Source organism: Sorex fumeus, unplaced genomic scaffold (genome assembly GCF_029834395.1).
Source record: "Sorex fumeus unplaced genomic scaffold, SorFum_2.1 ptg000199l, whole genome shotgun sequence".
In the NCBI taxonomy this organism is placed as follows: domain Eukaryota; kingdom Metazoa; phylum Chordata; class Mammalia; order Eulipotyphla; family Soricidae; genus Sorex; species Sorex fumeus.
Genome location: NW_026606256.1, coordinates 899,158 through 913,031, shown reverse-complemented (window position 1 = coordinate 913,031; position 13,874 = coordinate 899,158). Strand labels below are relative to the sequence as shown.

At 56.8% G+C, this 13,874-nt stretch overlaps 1 protein-coding gene across 5 annotated transcripts in view; it reads left to right on the top strand.

The window, feature by feature from the left end:
• DTX2 (deltex E3 ubiquitin ligase 2) overlaps positions 1-13,874 on the top strand; it is a 31,795-nt gene that overhangs the window by 13,509 nt on the left and 4,412 nt on the right. For 2 of the 5 annotated variants that reach the window (XM_056108203.1, XM_056108204.1), the window contains 4 exons: positions 497-1,133; positions 8,024-8,133; positions 11,544-11,684; positions 13,695-13,768. In XM_056108203.1, the coding sequence (XP_055964178.1) occupies positions 497-1,133; positions 8,024-8,133; positions 11,544-11,684; positions 13,695-13,768 (962 nt within the window). The remainder of the gene's footprint in view (positions 1-496; positions 1,134-8,023; positions 8,134-11,543; positions 11,685-13,694; positions 13,769-13,874) is intronic. The other 3 variants (XM_056108205.1, XM_056108207.1, XM_056108206.1) reach the window with 3 other exon arrangements.

The window sequence follows — 13,874 nt, the reverse complement described above, 5'->3', positions numbered from 1 at the left end:
CTCCCAGAAATGCTGATTTGAAATTCCTCCTTGAGTCTGAGGCCCAGCAGTCCTTTGGCCTTAGCTTCCACACCTCTGTCTCTTGGGCCCTTTGGACTTCAATTTCTTTTCCTAGAGAGAGTTCTCCACCGACTGCCTCATTCCTCATTTGAAAAGAAGCAAGATCAGAGGACAGCACCACCTCCCATAGTGACCTTGTTGGTTTATATCAGGTGTAGGAGATGAGTGTTTTCTGGTTTGTTGTTGTTTTTAGTTTGGGAGCCACGGTTGGCGATGCTCGGGGTTACTCGTGACTCTGCACTCAGTAATTACTCCTGGCAGTGCTCGGGGTAGCATATAGGATGCTGGGGATCAAACCTGGGTGTTTGCTGTGTGCAAGGCAGCGGCTTACCTGCTGTACTCTCTCTCTGGCTCCATGGAGAGGAGTTTTGAAATGGCCTTTGTTTGGGGGAGGCTGACAACTAACCCTGTCTGTGAACCTCTCTCGGGCACATAGGCACCATGCGGCCTGTGCGGAGACACCTGTTCCCCCAGTGCTCAGCTCCAGGCCGAGGCATCATCTGGGAGTGGCTGAGTGATGACAACTCCTGGATACCCTACGAGGCCAGCGTCTGCGACTACCTGGAGCAGCAGATTGTCCAGGGCAACCAGCTTGTGGACTTGGCACCCCTGGGATACAACTACACGGTGAACTCCTCAATCTGCATCCAGACCAACAAGACATCCAGCTACTGCCGCAGTGTGCGGCGCCACACCGGCCCCCCCTACCCCTTGACGACTGTCATTGCCCCGCCGGGCCACACAGGCATCGCCTGCTCTTGCCACCAGTGCCTCGGTGGCAGCGGAACTGGCCCCGTGTCAGGCCGCTACCGCCACTCCATGACCAACCTCCCCGCCTACCCTGTCCCTCAGCACTCCAACAGGACTGCTACGGTCTTTGGGACTCACCAGGCCTTTGCTCCATACAACAAACCCTCCCTCTCGGGGGCGAGGTCTGCCCCCAGGCTGAACACCACCAACCCCTGGGCTGGGGCACTGCCCTCCGTGGGGGCCCAGCCCCTCTACCGCTCCAGCCTCTACCACCTGGCATCTCAGCACCTGCCCCCAGGACCATCCATGGCCAGTACAACCAGGTACCTTGCTCTTGGGGTTCATTGGGTCAGCACCTGGACCTCTGCTTTCAAGTCACCCAGAGCCTCACCACCCCAGCCCTCCTTGGCGCCGGCCCTAGGTGTCTGCTGAGTCGTCTCAGTCTCAGTCTCCTGGGCCACATGGTGCCAGGCCCTACAGTCCTCACGCACATCCTTGGAGCTTGCCTGTTCCTGTGCTTGATGCTGGTCACTGCCTCATGGATCAGGACCTCCTGCTGCCTTAGAAGCTGTTTCAACATCTGGCAGTACCAGTGTGTAGCGTCATAGGGCTCCGCATTCCAATGGGGTGCCGGTACCTCCTTCTCACACACGACTTTGCTTGTCCCCCAAAGCCCCCAGAAAGGCCAGGAGCTTATTTTGGGCACTTGAAGGTGGCCAAGAGAGTGGGACTGGAGAGGGTGGCAGCAGGTGCCAGGGCAACCATGCTGGTCTTATCTCAGGGTCTACATGACCTAGGGGGCCAGCCCCATCTCCAGGGCAGGGTCCTCTTTCTGGGCAAGGGGGCCCAGTTGGGGCTGAGGGGATGGGTGATTGTGACTGTTCTGTTCTCTGGGGACCCACATCTCACTGGTTTGAATAATCATCAGCAGGTCAGCCACCTGGTGACATTTCACCCACCATGCCTGCTCAGCCACCTTGAGGGCTGACGACCATGCCCCTTTGGGCAGCCCCTGGGCCTCACGGGTTTGAGGCTCTGTGGCTCTTGGAAGCGCCTCAGCAGAACTTCCCCTACTGAGCCCCCAGGAGAGGTGCCCCTGCCTGGCAGTTGTAGTGTGGGGGGCATCCTCTGCCAGGGACAGGGGAGTGCTCCCAGGATGTTGAGAATGGCTACAGTGCACATGTGGGGGTGTGGGAGTTCAGAAACTCCCAGAGGCAGAGGGTGAGGCAGATGGGCATCTTGAGGGCAGAGTTCAGCAGTGGGCGGCCCTGGTAGTACTGGGCATCAGGGCCTGGGGGTCCTTGCTCTGGACTTCTGCATGGGGAGTAGCGAGCAGGACTCTGCAGCTCAGTCTTGCACAGTGTTCAGTGTGTCCCCCTACCTGTGGGCTGGCCACTCAGGAAGGCTCTGGGCTTCCTGAAGTTCTCACTGACTACCTCGAGGCATATTTCTCCAGTGCTTGAGAGCCAGGCTTCAGGGCTTGAGGCAGTCCTGGAATGGAGCTACCTGGGGTGATTCAGCTCTTTCTCTGAGTCTCTGTTCCTAGCCTGCAGGCCTGAGAGGCCTCACTGGCACAGGCTGGGAGGGTTACAGGACAGAGGCTCACTTCTGCTCCTGGGCCTGCAAGTTGCTGCTTACCCTATGTCATAAGGCAGCCGGGAACTAGGCCAGCTGGCTGTGTGGGTTGAACTGCCTCAAAGGGGCTTGCCCTACTAGAGGGCATTCATCTCGGTCTCCAGCTTTTCAGGAGCTGGGAGGGCCATGGGTACTTGCATGGGCCTATCTCTGCTTGAAGCCCACTTGCCATCGCTCATTTGGAGCAGACCCCTCACCTTGAGCCACTCGGACGGGGATTGGAGAGAAGAGCCCGGGAGGGGCTTTGGAGCTCTCTGACCCTGAAACCCTCTCTGAGGGCCAGGAGAACAAGTGCGGGACTGTGGGTTAGTTCTGAAGCTGAAGGAGTGTCTGCAGCAAAGGCGAAAGTTGCCACTGGAAGGTGTGGGACAGGCCAGCCTGGATTGTGGCAACCTGAGAACTTGGTGTCCTGTTTTCTGGTAAACACTGGAAGTGGTATTTGAGCACATGAGGGCAGAATTTGAGGAACCCAAATGGTTTTCTGTTGCTTATTGCTCAATCTGGGTAAAACTGTGGCTGAGTTCCTGTGCCCCGGAAAGGCCTCTGATCAGGCAGTTCCTGGAGACTGGGCCGGTATGTCCTCACTGTAAGCACTCGCACTTGGCTGTGCATGACCTGGCCGGGAGCTTTCCGATGTGTCCTGCACACTCTTATCTTGAATGAAGGAAACCCCAGTCTGGGCAGCATTTTGATGACTGGGGGTGGTGGTTATGACTCCAGCAGGGCAGAGCCTGCCAGTGCTTCAAGGTGTAGAAGGTGAAGGCGGTCTCCCGGTTTGCGCTCTACTGCCTCGTTCTTCCCAGCTCTCCAGCCTTTCTCTAAGCTCCTGGCTCCTTCCTGCTGGAGTCCTGGCGCCCCAGAGGCCTGGATGTACCCATAGGCTCTATGTCAGCTGTGCCCTTCCTATCTCTTCTCTGAAGACTTGCCAGCTGAACAGGTCAGTTTCTAACACTGCTCATTGCTCTGATATTGGTGTGGTTTTCAGGATTCATTGAGGGCCTCTCTGCTTTCCTGTACCCGACTCTGCTCCCCAGAGACCCAGGAAGTGTGAGTGTTGGTATCAGGCTTCCCATGGAGCCTCAGTACCACCTCAGCTATTCTCATCTTACTGATCGTGAGATGGGACTGAGGAAGGGAGCCAGCCTGCTCGATGTGTCCTCAGGCAATCTCCGGACACCCTGGTTCTGGTCCTAGCAGCTGTGGTCTGTCCTGGATCCAAACTTGTGGGGAGACAGGGACAGCATAGCCCTTCCTCATTCTCCAGCGTTCAGTCCTGCACTGAGGATACATCTACAGGTTGTCCATTCTTAGCCTCACTTGGGAGATGGTCTGTGAGGAGCATGGGTGCCCAGAGGTTATCTACTGCCAAGTTTCTCTAACTCCACCCCTCTGACCCCACCCCTGTCCTACCTATTGGTTCTTTAGTCTCATGCTTCCGCACCCCCAACCATTGATGCCATTTTTACCTGTGGTCCCCTTGGAATACCCAGTTGAAAACTGCTAGACTAGAGGAAGTTCTGCAGGGGGTACTTTCTGGTGCAAATGGTGCCCGAATCCTGGATCCTTAAGTCAGCAAATCTCTTTGAGGCTGTTATAAGGGATTGGTTACCTCTGAGTGTCTCCCCACAGGGCCCCGTCATTGTTCTGTGCTTTCTCGTCACAGCAGGGAGATGTTTGGGGGTGGTGGTAAAATTTGGAGAAGCTGGGATTCCCAGATCTGAGTCCTAGGAAGCTGCCAATGCATTCTGCTCAAGTTCTTGTGTGGGAGTAGGTCAGAACTAGACCTTCTCCCTCAGGTGGACCCTCTAAAGACCCCACTGCCCAGACCCCATTCTGGGCCAGTGGTACCCAGCCCATGGAGCAACCCTCACATTTTGTGGCATTTATGCCAAAATTTGGGTCTTCCTGAAGGCAGCTCGAGTTCACTAGTTCCTGCTGATGACAGCAGTTGAAGGTGCCATGATGACTTTCATAGAAGCTGAGAATTGCCAAGACCAGCCAAGATCACACACCTTCCTTAGAAAACAGAATGGAGGGGCCAGAGCAGTAGTACAGGGGGAAGGCATTCATCTTGTGCACAGCTGACCTGGGTCCATTCCTGGTACCACATATGGCCCCTTGAGCCCAGCCAAGAGTGACCCCTGAAAAATGAGTAAGCCCTGAGTCCCTCCAGTTATGACTCAAGAAACAAGGAAAAGAGAACAAAACGGAGAAGTTGTTTTAGGAAGTGAGGGGGTGGGGCGTCTCCGGATGAGTTTAGTGGATTCCAGAACATTTGCCCAAGTGTCCTGCCCTGCACACCCTAATGGCTTTATCAGCACTTGCTGTTCCAGCCTCTTGGGCTGAGAGTGTGGTGGAGGCAAGAGCACTAGGGAGATCAGCGCCCGGGTGCTTCTGTACAGGGGGATCGATCACCCGGAAGTGGAAGGAAGAATAGCAGAGTGGGTGCTGTGCGTGAGACTGTCTGCATCTGCCACCGAGGGACAGGTGTGCCAGCCAGGCCCTGGGATCTGCACCCTGGTGTCTGGAGGGAGAATAAGGGGCTGTTTCTGGAGGCCTGGGGTGTCCTAAGGTTGCTGCAGCAGTTAGGGTGGCCCTCATTTCCTGAACCCCTTCTCAATCCCAGGTTCTGAATTGTGTCCCATGGAACAAATAAGAATTGCCCTTCCAGGGGCACACTAGCGTACAGGGTGGCAGTGTCCTCACCTTTCTTGTTTGGTTGACTGGCACACATGCAGGGAGGGATGGGAAGCCTCAGCGACCAGAAGAGGAGGACCCAACAGTCCTCAGGGTGGGGCTGCCCAAGCCATAATGGTGTGAATTTGTTGTTACATTGGGGCACCGTGACTTAAATTAGGTTTCTGTAGGAGGCCAGACAGCTCTGTGAGCTGAGCACAGGCTTTGTATGTAAGAGGTCTAGGGTTGAGTTCCAGTTCTGCATGGCCCTCTGAGCACCAGGAAGAAAGCTACTGAGTATCGTCACATGTGGCCCCCAAACAAAACATAATCTCTAGGGGAGGACATACCCTCTGTTTTGTGGTGCTGGGGATCAAATTCAGGGTCTCATGTGCAAGTCAAATGCTCAACAAAGCCACACATGTCCCAGTCCCAAGATTAGTGAAATGAGAAAGCCTCTGGGGGCAGAAGCAATAGTACCCAGGGAGTTGGGGACAAGGGACAGAGAGCACTTGCCTTGTGTGCCACCAACCCGGCACCCCAGACTCACCAGGAGTGATTTCCTGAGCACAGAACCAGGAGTAAGCCCCGAGCACCGCTAGAGTGGTCCAAAGATAAAAAAAGACAAGGCCTCTGTTTTGACCTATTTTATTATTTTTGTTCCCTGACTTGGATCACACCCATAAGCCACACTCTTCCGGCACCAGATAATCTCTTTATCTGGAACTGGAACTCCAGAACTCACGGATGCTCCAGACTCTGCACCAGTCTGTGGGGTGGGTGAGAGCCCTCCCCATCCGAAAGGACCCAGCTTGGGCAGCCGACCTCCACTGCCCAACCACTGCCACACTCCAAGCCGCTTTCCAGACACATTATAAGACACTTCATACCCATTTATGCCTCTCAGAGAGCCCGGCAAGCTATCCAGAGTATCCCGCCCACACGTGTAGAGCGATATGCCAAATACAGTAACACCTCATTCCCCTGACCCTGAAAGAGCCTTCAATCATTGGGAAAAGATGAGTAAGAAGAGGCTGCTAAAATCTCAGGGCTGGGAGGAATAGAGATGTTACTGGCGCCCACTCAAGTAATTCGACGATCAATGGGATGACAGTGATACAGTGATATTATTTTTGGGAAGGCCACACCTGACAGTGCTCAGGGCTTACTCTTGGCTCTGCGCTCTGGGATCACTCCGGTGGGGCCCAGAGAACCTTATGGAAAGCCAAGGATCGAACCCAGCTCAATCATGTGCAAGGCAAACACCTTGCCCACTGTACAGTCTCTCCGGCCCCTCAACCTAGTTTTAGATTGGCTAAAGAGTTGACAAAACTTTGTGTGTTGACAAAGGAGTTTTTGTGTCCTTCACTCAACTGATTTCACGTCTCTTGTAACCACAGTTTGGGCATCAAAACTAAGAACATGGTCAGTTGTTCCAGGCTGTATGCTTAAAGGCTTGTTCCCATTTCTGGCTTTCCCCCACTCCCTGTCCTCTCTTGGGACATCTGTTGTCACGCCTTTGCCCTGCCGCTGTGCCATTAGTTGTTGGTCTTCTTTCATCTCTCATGACTGTGTCTGAATAACTATGCCGAGGCCCCTTTGGTTGGTTTTGTCTGGTGTCTTGTGATCAGACTGAGCTTATGCAGTTTGGGCAGAAACCATGGACAAGGTGTCATGGGACCTGGGGGGGGGGGCGGGGCAGCTCAGTGGTTTGCATGGGGAGGGGGGTTGTTCCTATCACTACATTGTCCCCACAACCCTCCAGCACTGCCAGGAGGAGCCCACAGTCAGAGTCAGGAGTTGCCCCAGAGCACTGGTAGCTATGGTCCAATTTGTCTACTATAAAAGAAAAGGTGTTATGTCTTTAAAGCATAGTTTCTAAGGGTTCCTGAAGCAGTTTGTGCTGCTGGGTCTGTTGGTAGCGGGATCCCCTCGGGCCTGGCCCTGCACAGCCTGCATGGGGAGGAGGCTAGAGCCAAGGGCTCTTTCACAACGCTCTGTGGGGCCTTGGAATGGCCGAGGGAGCCAGTGTTAAGCAGCTGGAAGCTTCATGCTTTCTCCGTCTTCCTCTTCCCCTTGACTCTGCTGGTGGTGTGTGATGATTGTGGGTTGCCCTTGCCTGGCTGGGGCGCTCACTGAGGATCACTGCTTCATGGTGGCGCTTGCCCCTTTGCCTGCTAATGAAGGACCGCACACCTGTGCTGAAAGTGCTTGTGCGCAGGACTCACAGACTGCAGAGGTGCCACCATTGTGCTCAGAGTGTGTGGTCGGTACTAAGAATCAGGTTTGAGGCCTTGTGCTTGCAGGTCACAGTCCTGAGCCACTGAGCCAGCCCCTGCCCCCTCATGTTTGATGCTTTGTTGAAAGACATGACTCAGCACAGCAAGCTTCTTTCTTGTTGCTGTCCCTGCCCACTGATCTTCCCTCTGGGCATCTGGCCAGGAGCTTGACTCTCCTCCCTACAGAGTCAGTTTCTGAGTTAGTGACTTCAGCCTAAGGGATACCTTAGGTCTGATGGGGTGAATTTCCCTTTGCCAGCTTCACCCAGATCTGAAATTTGGTTTTTGGGCCATACCTGGCAGTGCTCAGGGATCACTTCTGGTGGGGCTGGAGGTCCCTGTGGGGTGCAAGGGATCGAACCTGGGTCAAGCTCGTGCAAGCCAAGTGCCCTACCTAATATGCTATCTCTTGGCCCCCTGATCTGAAATTTTAAAACAAACCACCAGGAGCAAAACCAAGAGGGGCTGGGGCAAGGGTGGGATGGTGGTGCCACTGTGTGTGTGTGTGTGTGTGTGTGTGTGTGTGTGTGTGTGTGTATCTGTGTGTGTATCTGTCTCTGTCTCTGCAGGCTCCTGCTCCTCTAAGGTGCCTGCCTATGCTCAGCTTTGCTCTTTCTCCTCAGCAGCCCCCGGAGTGCCCCTGCTGTCGTGCCCGCCATGCCCACCGTGCCTGCCATGCCTACCATGCCGGTGCAGGTTTCGAAGCTCAGCAGAGTGCAGCAGGCCCTGGCAGGTGAGTGCCGCTTGTGTCCGGGACAGCGCAGGACTCAGACGGGTTCCGGGGGCCAGTGCCTTTTCTGGGCGATGCTGTACACCAGCGAGAGCATGGAGCTCCTCCTCCAGCCTCACACCGTGTACGCCCACTCGGGCCCGTCTTTTATTCTTTATTTCATCTCTCCCCTCCCCTCTTTGACATGCAAGTTCATGTGCTTTTCCTGTGGTCATCTCACTGGGAGTGGCTTTACTTTCTGAGATGCCCCAGACATTCCCCTGAGCCCCTCTGCAGAGTCCGGAACTATTTTTGCTGCAGTGACATCTTGACTAAGGGGCTTTTGTGTCCAACTAGCTCAGCTGTCAACCACACAACTGAGGCTGTTAAACCCCTCCTCCCTGCCTCCCATGCCCCCCCCCACCTCAGCCATGAGGGAGCCTCTGAGAGGTGCTTTTGAACTTATGACCTTTGTGAAGGCTGGGGAAAAAAATACAGGTAGGAGAGTGGGGAGTCCAGAACCTTCCAAGGAGAAGCAGGAGACCCGTGTTCGTGTGTGAGGTAAGTGAGCATAATGGTGAGGGGGCTTGGGGGACAGGTCTTCAGATGAGAGCCCCCAAGCCTGAAGGTACTTTGAGCGGCTGTAAAGAGTATAACTTGGGAGGGGTTCCCTGGAGGAGGACCCCTGGGGCACTATGTGGATTTCTCCACCTCAGCCCTCTCGCCTTTGAGGAAACGGGCCGTGGCAAGCTGGGGTTCAGTGGGGCGATGGACAGGTGTGGACTGGTGGGGATCGAGAGCAGTCTGGGCAGTGATGTTGGGGCCTCTTCCCTTGGGGAGTGTGAGGCATCACAGAGACACTAGGTAGGTGCTGGGGAGAGGCGTCCTGGGAAGAAGCGGGGTCCCAGTCAGAGGGGAGTGGGAGCCAGGAGACCAGACTGGGGTGCCTAGTGGGGAGTCCCTGTCAGCAAGCCCCCTGGAACCTGGTGTACCTGCTCAGCCTCTGCTGGGTTGGGAGCTGCTCATAGCTTCAAATGACACAGGAAGTCAGACCACGTGTAGAGATGTGGGAGGAGTGTAGGGACGAGGGTGGGGTGTATGCAGAAGTATGTAGTTGGGGGCTGTGTGTGTGTGTGTGTGTGTATGTGTGTATGTACAGGGCTGTGGGCAGCGATGTCTTGTGGGAGATGGTGTGGTAACTGGGGGACCCAGCCTGCCCCACTCCACTCAGCTCTCACTGCTGACACTCCCAATGTTCCATGGCTCTCTGTGCATCACAGTCTGGCTCCTGTCCCCATTCTTCTGCTCAGCAGCCCACAGCCCTGTGTCAGGCTGCACCCAGATTGTCCTCCTTTCCCCTGTGCCTTGGGCTTGCGATCAGTCCTGGGGGCAGGTGGCAGTTGTCAGCTCCATTTCACTTATTGGGGAAACTGAACCCCAAGTGCAGGACTCAGTCGCAGTCAGGAAGGCATGGAGAGCAGAGCGAGACTGGGCTCAGAGTACCTGTTTGGGAACATTGTCGGGGTGCCAGCATGGGTATGGTTGCCCAAGGTCAGCGCTGGGATGGAGAGATCGATTGACAGGCAAGTCTGCAAACAAGGTCATGCTGAGGAGGGGCTGAGCCTCTTTGCTGACCAGCCTTTGGGGGCGCCTCAGCCAGGTGAGGGCTTAGGCACCAGTGTCCGTGACTGCAGGGGCTGGGTCTGGCCTGCCCAGGAGAAGGTGACCAGTGGGGAGCACAGGGAAGCTGTTAGCTTAAAGCAACCCAGCATGGTCATCACTAACCCCCTGTGCCAGAAAGGGGGTTTGGGTACATCTCACTAGGCAGGGTCCTCTGCCGAGTGGAGGAAGGCAGTGACAGTCTCAGCTCTTGTGGCTTTCTGGGGATGTTAGGCGTCTGGGAGCTGTCGAGGAATGTAATGACCCACTCTTGAGGCCCCCTCCAGACAGGTTGGCAGACGCTGCTGCTGCTTTGTTTCAGGGCTACAGCTGGCTGTGTGTGGGGGAGGCACTCCCAGCTCTGGGTCGGGCGTTCCTTCTGGCAGTGCTGGGGGGACCATATAGTACCTGGAGTCAAACATGGGCCTCCTTTATGCAGAGGCTGTGTGCCAGTCCTCTGAGCTCTCTGGACCTGCCTGTGGGGTGCAGATCATCCCCAGATTTCAATCCAGGAAGATACCTGAAGGCTCCAGATTGAGGGGTGTCAATGGCCGCCAGGGGTGGAGGGGACATTCACAGATACAGATGCCAGTCCCTTGCAGGGGAGGCCCTGAGAGGGCATGGCCCTGTAGGTGGGTTCCCAGGATGGGGGTACTCCAGGAGAGGTCTGGCGCGGAGCACCCAGGCCAGTTCTTGAAGGAAAGCCACCCCACTCCCGTCCTACCCCCAGTCTGCCTGACACACCCGAGTTCCTGAGGAACTGACTCCTGAGCCCAGGACAGTGGGGGTGGGGGTGGGCACGGCACAACACCCACCTCTGGTCTCACGTGGAGTCCAGCACAAGCCAGGCCTTTCCGCCTCCTGCGCCCCTGGGCCCAGCCTGGCTCAGCATACCACCTTGGTCACCATTCTGTCTGGCACTTTGCCATGGGGGTCCCTGTGATCCTCGTGCAGGTTCTTTCCCTGAGTGGCCACTGGATAAGCAGCTTCTGCCCAGCCTGGGGGAGCCAAGAAGGTCCCCACAGACCAGCATATCTACTTCCCACCCAGGCTCTGGCACTGTCTGGGAAGCACCCCTTGGGGAACTACCCCAGTCGAAGCCCAGGGAACCTTCCTTGGACCCTGGAGGTGGGTAGCCTGGGCTGTGCTAGAATGGGAGGTGCGGGTCCCTCTGGGCACTGAGGAGTGACAATGGGTGGTCCACCCTGGCAGAGCTACCCGCTGCAGCTGCCCCCTGCTCCCCTCGGATGAGCCTACTGCACTGTTTGAGGGGCCAGGACCTGGACTGATCTGGACCAGGACTCAAGGGGGGGGACTCTGGGGGAGCAGAGCGTGTAGCCACACTCCTGTTTGCTCATCAAGAGGCTCCCAGTGGAGCAGGTGAGGGGAGCTGGGGCCCTGCCAGGGTGTGCATTAGGGTCCTCATTGTCTCCAGCTCTTGATATCGCTCTTGTGGCAGCCCTTCTGCTTTCCTTGTCTGCCCCCTGGCCTGGGGGACACCCCCAGAACCACCCAGGGGTGGTGTTCAGAACTGGCTGCTATGGCGTTGGCTGGGCACCTAGAGGCCCAGGCTCCGGCGAACGGGTGTCCTGCTGGTCCTGACCTGGACAAGTCCTGGTGACCTGGTGGGTCCATATGGCCTCAAGACTGGCGAGAGCGTCCTGATGGCCATGTTGGTGCTGATTCGTGACTGGCCGGGTTTGGGGTGCCACATGCTCCCGGGGGCCACCTCCTAACCTCTCTCCCCTCCACATGTCTGCTCTCGCTCCGTGTAGGCGTGACGAGCACTCTGATGTCAGCCATCGGATTCCCCGTGTGTCTTAGCCGCGCACCCCAGCCCGCCAACCCGCCTGCCTCCCGGCCGGCCTCTAAAAGCCACAGCTCAGTTAAGAGATTGAGGAAAGTGTCCGTGAAAGGTAGCTCCTGCTCCCAGTGCTCTCGGGCTCCGCTAAGCCACCCCCCTCCGGTTCTGCCACCTTCGACTCTCTCCTCGGACCTCTTCTCTGACCCGGCCCAGTCCACTTCCTTTCCTTGGGGGCGGGGCTCAGGGCCCCCTAACCTTCCTGGCCTGGTTCTGGGTTCTGTGTGATCCAACATTGGGGGTGGAGCGGTTCTGACTGGGGACAGGGCCTAGGGAGGCTTTTCAGAGGGGCGCTGCTCTGGCAGCCACATGCTGGGGGAAAAGAACCATGTCAGGTGCTGAGTTTTCCAGGGCTGGCGGGAACCTTGGGAAGTGTGTGGAAGCGCATTCCTAAAGCCCATTTGTCTACTACATCTTGCTAGGGACATTTGGGGGTCCTCCTGCGTCGGGCACATGCAACATAGCGAGGCCCACATGCCCCTGCCAGGGATGCCGCCTCACAGATCACAGAGCTGTCAGGCTGGGGCGTATGAAACAGCCATGGACCAGGTGTCAGGATCCACCAGGTGGAACCCCACCCTCAAAGGTGCGAGGGGCTTCAGCCCCCTCACGCACCCCTGTCTGCGACAGTAGGCAGGCCTTAGAACTCCTAGAGGTGGAGATGGCGCTGTGGGCAGGGCGGCTGCTAGGTTCCACCAAGGTGGACCAGCGCTCCCTCAACCTTCCCGGTCTCAAGTCTCTCTTTTTTTTTTTTCTTTTTTTAGCTTTTTGGGTCACACCTGGCAGTGCACAGGGGTTGCTCCTGGCTCTGCACTCAGGAATCACTCCTGGCGGTGCTCAGGGGACCATATGGGATGCTGGGAATTGAACCCGGGTTGGCTGCGTGCAAGGCAAACGCCCTACCCTCTGTGTTATCTCTCCAGCCCCTCAAGTCTCCCTTTCGTGTGGCTGATAAGCTCTTAATTGCAGCCAGGCAAGTTGGGCGTGGCAGGTGGGAGCTGGGGTGCTGAGCTGGGCTCACTTGTGGGGGGCCAGTCCCTACAGGTGGTGTGTGACTTCATCTCAGGAACAGCCTGCGGCCACAGGCGCCTCTGAAGGAGGTGAGATCCACCTGGGTCAGTGCTCAGCTGGCTCAGCCCACTTTGGCCTGACTCGCCAGCAACCAGGGCCTGCGCCTGCTCCGCACATGGAGGTTTGAGGGGAAGGTGTGTGGTGTGTGGAGGTCAGGCAGCTGTGATTTTTATTTGCTCTGCTCGTAATATGGGAGCTGAGACTCCGGTGACATAGTTTGGAACCTCAGGGCACCTAGTCTGGGCCTCTCAGCTCTGCGCAGGACCATCTGGCATCTGTGGTCTAGAAGGTGCTCTGCTTTCAAACCCCGATGGACATGGGCAAGGGTCTGGACTAGCAGCTATCCAGGGCCCTCCTTGAGGGCCATGAGTAGCCCTTTCTGGCCGTGTGCTTGAGCAGTATCGTGTTTTGACCCCTCGCTGCTGTCTCCCATCACCCCAGTGACACCCCTGCGTGGAGTAGCCACCAGGCTGAGGTCTCTCTCCTGGCCTCGTACTCATGTGCACAGAGGCACGGGGCAGGCAGGGACCATTCTGATGCCTTGCAGCTGCTTTTCTTCCTAGTCTTGCTCTGCTGAGGGGACTCCGCAATCCAGGGCATGCCTGATGCTGTCAGGATGGCACCCACAACACTCGCCCCTGCAGTGCAGCACTCTCCAATGCTGTCCCTCCTAGACAGGAGCAGAGGACATGGCCATTTCTTGCAACAGCAGCAGCAGCTGATACCACTGCTGCTACCCTCCAGGGCAACTTCCTGTCGGATGTGCAGACGGGACCGGACTGTCGCCTGTCTCCCTGCCCTCTGCCCTCCCAGCCCGGGTCAGGCCAGGGTGTCCCAGTGGAGGGCTCTGCCCTGGTGCCTCTTCACACTAACCTTCCCTCCTCCACCCTCTAACATCCGCCTGCAGCCTGGACTCGCCCAGCTCCTTCCTCTCTGGTCTCAGCACCTCCCAGTCTTGACCCTGGGACCCAGCTAAGGCTCTTTTCTCTTCCAGGAGGAACTGCAAAGCCAGAACCAGAGCAGGTGGTCAGAAACTACACTGAAGAGCTGAAAGCAGCCCCTGACGAGGTATTGGCCCCGGGAGCCAGGCTAGATGCAGGGAACAGTAGCTAGATGCAGGGAACAGTAGCTGCTTTCTTCTAGAAGGTTCTATGATCTTCCCCAGCCAGCTCCT